This window comes from Chenopodium quinoa, unplaced genomic scaffold (assembly GCF_001683475.1).
Source record: "Chenopodium quinoa cultivar QQ74 unplaced genomic scaffold, ASM168347v1, whole genome shotgun sequence".
NCBI lineage: Eukaryota > Viridiplantae > Streptophyta > Magnoliopsida > Caryophyllales > Amaranthaceae > Chenopodium > Chenopodium quinoa.
The window spans coordinates 4189870-4198576 of NW_018744151.1; the positions used below are offsets into that span (position 1 = coordinate 4189870).

The 8707-nt window shown below is 30.3% G+C and overlaps 1 protein-coding gene across 1 annotated transcript; it reads right to left on the reverse strand.

Annotated features, from left to right (window-relative positions):
- Nucleotides 1–638: 638 nt before the first annotated feature.
- Nucleotides 639–1568, reverse strand: LOC110693721 (protein E6-like). Its single transcript, XM_021870895.1, has 2 exons — nt 1067–1568; nt 639–973 (listed from the first exon to the last, which is right to left on the reverse strand). Exons 1-2 carry the CDS (start codon nt 1566–1568, stop codon nt 639–641), a joined length of 837 nt encoding a protein of 278 aa, XP_021726587.1.
- Nucleotides 1569–8707: the final 7139 nt, after the last annotated feature.

Sequence of the window (8707 nt, forward strand, 5' to 3'; positions counted from 1 at the left end):
GTTCATAATTCCTACTACTCAATGCCCTCATAAATTCAATAAGTACTTCACCTAATTGTCATACATGGATGAGTAACTCAACATCATACTATACATTCGTGATAATTATAAAAGGTAAAGATACACATATATGTCTAATACTTATTAGATATAGAGTCGAAAAATCAACATTAAACAAATTCATTATGGTACAGACTAGCTTATTTAGTACATAGTAGTCAAGTAGTCATTACTTTTTTATATGCCACAAACTTTCATGACTTTTTTTCCCTATTTTTTTTTTTCTAAAGTAAGATTATCTTGACTATGGTTAAGTACATAAAAAGAAGAGAAACAACATATTTTGAACAAAAATATACATTTATTAAAATATTTAAACCATACAACTTAACTTTCACTTTCACACTCAACTTTGTTTCAGCATGAAATAAACTATCATCCACAACCCACAAAACATGGAAAAACTTAAATAATAAACACCAACATAACTTTCATAATCTTACAATAAACACCATAATTATATTTAAAAAAAAGTATCATATCACCTATGCTTAATTAACCCCAAATAACATACATAACATCCATGTAAAGAAGATTAAATCATAGTTATCATAATAATATAATATAATCTAATCTAATTAAGGTTGATCAAAATCAAACTCCTCTTGCTTGCCATTTCCATTGAAGAACCTGTTGTTGTTGTTGTTGTTGTTGTTGTACTTGTTGTTGTTGTAAACATCTTCGTAATAATTACTCTCTTTGTTTCCATTATTATACTTATTCTCAACATTATCAACATCATAGTAATATTTTTCAACATTATTATTATTATTATTATTATTTTCAGCATTAAGATCATAGAAATACTTCCCATTTTCAACGAACCTTGTATCACTCATTCCTTGTTTCTCCACCGCACCATTATTGTACCTAAATGATGCACCATAGTCCTTACCGTTGTTGTAACTCAATCCTTTCGACTCCGGCTCGTAATTCTTCTCATGTTGATACTCATTGTTGTTGTTCATGAATTCATTGTTGTTGTTGTTGTTTTCATAGAACTTACCTTCATCGTTAAAATTGTTATATGATATTGGAGTCTTTTCGGCGTAGGTAGTACCGGATAAACCCTTCAACTCGGGTGTGTAATTCTTCTCATAATTATTTTCATTATTGTTGTTCTTGTAGTAGTTGTTGAAATTCTCGTACTTTTGGTTGTTGTTTTCATCCATGTTGTACAAGGTATTTGGGGTGGTGGTGGTGGTAGAAGGGGCATCTAGGCCGGTTTCGAGCCCGTATAGGCCGTAACCGGTTTCGGTGGTTTGAGGGAGGAAAACGGGTTGTTCATCCTTCTTTTCTAGCTTGTTTAATGGTACAAAATCATCTACTTTGTTGTTGGTGAAGTAGTTGTTGTTAGTGTTTGGGTTGATGGTTGTGGTGGGGGTGGCATCGTCGCGGTTTCGAGTAACCTTGCTAAAGAATTGGCTATCTCTAGCATAGGTTTGGATTGAGCAAACTAAGATTGTAAGAAGAAAAAAGAGGCACACAAATTTTGGTGAGGAAGCCATGAGTGAAAGAGGCTCAAAATTGAGAAGAATGAAGTAGGGTTTAGTGGCTTAATAAGACTTTGATGGTCTAAATGCCCTTTATATAGAGCCTTAGCTAACACTTTTTCTTTTCTTTTTTTTTTTGGGTTGTCTTTTTCTTTTTGTAAATTTTCTTATTAATTAATTTGATTTTTTTTTCTTTTTCCTTAAAATTTGGTTGGGTAAGATCTGTCTTCAATATAATTTGTCCATTTGGGAAGACAAAAATGGGTCATGATTGCGAGCATGCTTAATGGCCGGGGAATTTTTCTCCATTTCATACAAGATTAATGGATTTTTTTTAACAATTTTATTAAAGTAGATAATTTTATTAGTGTTTATATATACTTAAATATTAAGTGTTATATATAATATATAATTAAGTGGATTTATAGTTTAACTATGACTGACTGACTGATGATGAGTAATAATTTTGTTTTAATGGCTTACGTTGAGACTGAGATGGTGATGGTGAATTGGGGATAAAGTTCTAACTTCTATTTGAATGAAAGAATTATGGCTTTGGTTAGTATGGCTATTGTGGTAGATTTTCTTAATGCTTTTTTGTGGTTATTTTACTCAAATTTCGATCAAATAAGTCAAGTGAATAAGCCAATATCAGACAATCAAGAATTACACTAGTAACACTACACGTCATATAAGGTATAATTCATGAACATAACACAATTAAAAGATTTCTTTTGATTAATTTCCTATAAATATTAATTTTCTAAGGATATTACATTGGTACGGTGGATATCTTTGGAATTTGTCAAATATATAGGAATTCACTAAAAAATTAAATAATCCTCTCTAACAGTGCTAAGCTATTCATGAATTATCTCTGCTTAATTTAACAATCAACGATTGATTGTGAGATTTTGCTTTGGTTTTCCCCGTAAATAATTTGATATAGTATTGTACATGATCATTAGAGTTACTCTTTGATGACTTAACTATTGAGAGAAATAAAATATTTAATAATTTTGGGTATGAAATAGTCATGTGACTCATGCGCTTATTCCTGCAAAGCCCATCACTTGGTTTGGTTTTCATAATTACTTTGAGTAGTTAAACTACTTTTGTACTAATTAAATTACTAATCTTTTTTAAGTTTTACCCTGGCCTGACAACGCTAGCTAATTAGCTACAGGAAAAGTTAAACCAAACTCATCCCTCCCACCTCCTATTGTATCTACATGCCCTAAGTAAAATTAAAATATAAGCAATTTTCTTTGTATATTTGGCTAAATTATTTTCCATAAATGATGCACAGAATAAATGTATATATTCAATTTAAGAATACTACGTATCTTTTAATACAATCTAAACTATTCATTAATCATTATTCAATATTGGTGCAATGGTTCATAAACAAAGTAATTTACTCCGCTTGTCAAAAAAAAGTAATTTACTCCGTACTAAATTTCCTCGTTGGTAGAATCTTTCAAGAATTTTTTGACGAACAATTATATATATATATATATATATGTATATATATATAAAATAAAAAATAAAAAAAGCAAGAAAGTTTTTAAAATTATAATAGACTATAATTTTCCCTATTTCATTGTTTTTTAAAAAAATGTTATTGTGACTCTATTTCAATTATATTCCGTAGTTCATTTTATTTCAGTTCAATTTAACTCCAATTAGTTCATTTCAACTCCAATCAGTTTAGTTCAGTAAATGGGGATTTATTATTACGTTATGAACATTGAGCATTGTGTAAATCAAGTTTAGTGTATGTCCTTTCTTGATTAGTATTAAATAGTAAGATAAGCTATACACACAAGTTAAACCAACATAAGAAATGGTTTTGTCCTTTTTTGGGGAGAAGAGAATATAAGTAGTATGTATATACTAAATATACTATATAGGTCAATGTATAAAGGAATTGTTCTATGCCAATACGGAAATCATTGTTTGTGCTACGTATTTAATTTTTACTTCTAAGGTTAAAAATTACTTGCAAGCTAAGGATTAATACATACTTTCACAATCATAGCTACATTTGCAAATCATATTCATTGTGAAAATTTATGGTCCATAACATGGATAATCCAGTAAATAGTGGTGACTTTTTAAATTTCACGTGTTTTAATTTGATTCTAAAATTAAGTACGTGTGTAGGTTTTTTCTAAAGTTGAAATCATATATACTTTATCTATATCGTTATTCCTATGTAGTAATTTGACTTAAATTTTTTTTTAAAATAAATAAATAAATAAACCATTTGAACAAGATTTGGTAGACACATAGAGTATATATAATTCTAGTACCAAAATTCTTTGTAAAATAAGTTCCTTAAGGCGTAAAGTGTGGATTGATTAACACATCATGACAAAATTGATACGAGTATATTGACTGATAAGGAAAATTTGTCAATTACTACCGCAAGTTAATACTACTTTGTAAATTACTACCGCAAATTAAAAAAGTTGTGAATTACTACCGCAAAAAATTTTAAGATGTTGCGATAACTACCAAACCCCCATTAAACCCAACTATGACGTCATTATATCACTTTAACCCATGGTTAAAACCCTTAACCATGACGTCATTATATCCCTAATCCATTTTCTTTTTTTTTTTTTTGGGGGGGGGGCTGGTTAAAGCCCTTAACCATGGTCAAACACGGGTTAAAGGGATATAATGACGTCATAGTTGGGTTTAATGGAGGTTCGGTAGTAATCGCAACATCTTAAAAAATTCTGCGGTAGTAATTCACAAATTTTTTAATTTGCGGTAGTAATTTACAAAGTGGTATTAACTTGCGGTAGTAATTGGCAAATTATCCTACTGGTAATTATAATAGTATGAAACTACATCATTAATTTCAACATTTTCTGACCTCTTTTTGTTTTGTTCTTGAGGAAAAAACAGAGAAGTGAGCAGGTACAAATCGGACTACCAATTACCAAATAAATAAGGCGTTGAAAATTGAGTACACATAAAGCATGGTGTTATGGAATTAGGCATACTCCACGTACCAACATTTTTCCAATGAATGCTAAGAATAGTGGATCAGTGCGCCAATTCGTCAATAGGTCTCGATCATATGTTATCTCCATAAAAGTCACTACTTATAAGTTATAATGGTCCATTAATTACCGGACTGTGAGGTCATTAACAATCCATTAACTACACAGTAATATTATACTTTTGTATGTGGATCAATCCGGGGTACATACTATTTTTTATTTCACGGATTAATTAATTTTTTGATATACAAAGAGGTGTAAACGGTAAAAGATATAGTCAAAATATAATTATAATTAGGGATTTGATAGTACTTAATAGTACTATGCAGCTAATCAACTAAGATAGTTGACATACGAAGTACAGTAATGGAGTTATTTTTAGAATAGTAGTGATTTTTTCCTAGCTACTCTAGAAGAGTCAACTTAAAAATTTTCAACATGACCTAAATATTAATTGGCCATTGAATAATGAATGTAGTAGGATTGTAGACTGTAGAAGTGGTCCATTATAATGTTCATAAGCTAGTTTAATGAACTGTAATTGCTTTTATATAGATGTGGTCGGTATTTAAGAAAAAATTGAAAGCCATTGGATAGTGATTCTAGATTTCTTGGCCCTTCTAGCACCAATTTCTTAATAAGAGTTTCATAATTAATTTGGCAAGGAGCCTAATTACTTTTTTTTTTTTAAAGCATGATAATGTCCATAACATGAACCACAACAATTCTATCTCAAATAATCACATATAATTAGAGGTGACAATAAAAGATTAAGTAGTGTAATGAGTAGGTGTACAAAATATCAACACTAATAAATTCTTTCGGAGTACTTAGCTTAGCACGTACCGTAAGTCCTTAACATGGGATTCAGACATATTGGAGTGTCACAATATAGTGTCATGACTTTGTACATACCAGGTTTTAGTTCATCAACCCTCACCCATGCAATATTTCAAAACCTAATATTTCAACAGCTTTTAACTAACCAACAAATAATGAATGCATGGAATTGAAGTAAATTAAACAATACGATTGACTTTAGTCATTGTCAAAACAATACTAAAACATTACAAGTACTATGTTTAGTAATTAGTAGTATAGAAAATTAATTTATGATTACTAATTAATTTAATTTGTACAATGTAAAAAAGTCTTTCAATTCCTTTTTGAAATATTTCTCTGCTTGAATGCAGGAGTGATTTATATTTAATTCGGTGGACAAAATATGTGTGATTGATGACCCAAATTATAGAGGGTTACTAACTTTTACTAACTCTATGCACAACCACCTCTTATTTTTCATGTCTTGGGTTGCGTGCGAAGTTCTTGCGTGATGAACGGAGGGTATGATTGCCTTAATTTGTTGCTTAACATTCAAAGAAGAGTAATACAAAGTGAAATTACAGTACTTTTTCGTACTTTTCCTTAAGGGAGCCCCTGATAAAAAGTGATGTTGATTCAACCTATCTTATACAACATTCGCTAAAGTTAGGGATTAAGGGCATGTTCTCTTGGACTTAGGACATGTTCTAATAAACTGAAATCAGCTGAACGGAACTGAATATTTTATAAGAGAAGGAAATTAGGAGTTGAACTGAACTGAACTGAAAATAAACGTATGAGAACAGACTCTTAATTTCAACTCAGTTCAGTTTAGTTCAGTTCAATAACTCAGAACAGACCCTAATTTCATGTAGAATTTGAAAGGCTTTTGTTCTAGTTGCTTGTGTTTTACTTTTTTTTGAAAGGAGATTGAATTGAGGTTGGGGGTGTTCAAGAATATCTATTCAGAATCTCCGATATCTAAGTCAATGCTTGAGAGAGAATAAAAGTGTTTTTTTTATTAGTTGACACTTATTCCTCTTTAGGAAGTTTATTTTTAGTTGACAATTTTTTTTTTTGGTAAGTTTTTATATTTTGTATTTATTAGTCTACCTCATTTGTTTTATCATTCCCTCTCCTCTCCCCTAAATTAAACGTGTCAATTAAATAAAAAAGGAAGAAGTAAATAAGATTATATAATATTATTAAGATACAAAGTACACATTTACGATTATAAAGAGTAATATCAAAGAGTGAGGAGTAGCTCAAGTGGTTAGAGCTCTCCTCCCGATTCTAGGTGATTTGAGGATCAGTTCTCATCACCTATACTTGCGTCTCTCTAAACACCAAAAAAAAAAAAAAAATAGAGTAATATCAAAGGTATTCTCACAATATTAACATATACTACCTCCGTTTCTTTTTAGTTGACATGTATTCTTTTTTAGGAAGTTTTTTTTTAATTGACACGTTTTCCTTTGGGGTAAATTTTTTACCTTGTATTTACAGGCTACCCCACTTGCTTTTTCATTCTCTCTCACTCTCTCTCCTCTCCTTAATATATGTGCCTAAATTTAACGTGTCAACTAAATAGAAACGGATGAAGTATGTCACAATGGCCAAGATACCAAGAGATGCATGATATCTCTATCTCTTAATATCTTTACTAAATCAGACATAATTGTAATGTACAAGATATCTCTTAAGATTTAAAAAATCGTTCCTAATCCTAGTACTCTAGTAGTTTGGTTAAGTTGGCTGCATATTCGGTTCAATTGTTTAGGGATTTTGTACATCCCTATAAATAACTAATGAGGTATAATGGGCTAAGAGGAAAATGAGTTGGGTTGTTTAGTGAAGAAAAAAGAGTGGAGACTATTGGGCTTGGGTCGTTTGGTGTGTGTTTATAACTTATAATAAGAAAACTATACAAATATACAATGGCCCAACATTCATGTAATTATAAAGAGGTGACCTATAACAAGAAGGAAAGAAATAAAAGCTAGGATTTTCACTTCTTCATTGATCGTATAGGGTTGAGCAAAACTACCCGAAAATCCGTTCTGAAAATTAGGGTACCCGATCCGATAACCATAACGGTTCGGGTATCTGTTCCGATAAATTGTTATCGGGTATGATTATGGGTATCATTTTAAAATTAACGGTTACCCGATCCGATCCGATAAGCATTCTTTTTGTTTTTTTCCCTACTTAAATCTATTAACATAATCTAAAATTTTACTTTACTTCATAATCACTTTATAATATCAATGATTAGTAACATTATTAATAATATGGTCAAGATCATATGGTATTTTTTTAATTAGTTATAAATTATATCATAATAACTACATAATTAAGTTTAATTATCATTATTGGATATCTTATTGGGGACCCGATAACCGATCCGAAAATTCGGGTACCCAAAATCCAGGTACCCGAACTTATTGGTTCCGATTATGGGTATCACTTTTAGTGATTTTGGTTATCGGGTACCCGAACTGTTAGCACTAACGGTACGGGTACCCGTCCCATGCTCACCCCTAGATCGTAATAGTCTTGTAGACAGCAAAAATCACTCCAACGGAGTAGTAAATTTTAGGAAATTTTAGATTTTAGCACCTCACAAAAACGCAACAATTGATTTTAACACCCCCATAAAAAAAATGGATTTTAACACCAAATAAATTTCCAAAAATTTGGTATTACCACCACTTAACTGATTCCCTTTAGGAATCCGTTAAGTGGGCCCATAAGCCACGTGTTGTGTTATTATTGGCCAAAAAAAAGAAAATAAATAAATAAATAAAAGAACAACCTAAAACTACCCATTTCAAAATTAAGTACTCCCTCCGTCCCTTAATACAATGCCTCTTTCTCTTTATTATGTGAGGAATAATTGCTTAAAAGAGGCATTGTATTTAGGGACGGAAGGAGTACTTCACAATAATATCTTTGAAATCATTAACTATAATAATTTGTTTGGCATCTTATAAAAAAAAAATTAAATAAATAAATAAATATATATATATATATATATATATATATCTTTGAAATATTATATGACTTGTTATTCTTAGTTGATTTATATATTTAATAAATCGTTGATTACTATTTCGATAAGTTATGATATGACATTCAGCGTAGCAATTCTGGGCACTATCCAGGCCATATACTAGTAATAATATATTTTTAAATAAATGATCTAAATCAAGTATATATGTGTGTCATGTGTATCCTTCTCTTCTAGAAATTATAAATTATACTAATGCTTATATCAAGATTCCAATTTTAAGACAATCACAAAATTCACCATAT

Bases quoted from the DNA above. Each gene is read 5' to 3' on its own strand.
- LOC110693721 (XM_021870895.1), bottom strand. From the start codon at position 1,568: ATGGCTTCCTCACCAAAATTTGTGTGCCTCTTTTTTCTTCTTACAATC. The intron at 974-1,066 runs GTAAGTTCTATG...CGGAGTCGAAAG, and splicing joins TAACAATTTTAACGATGAAG to GATTGAGTTACAACAACGGT.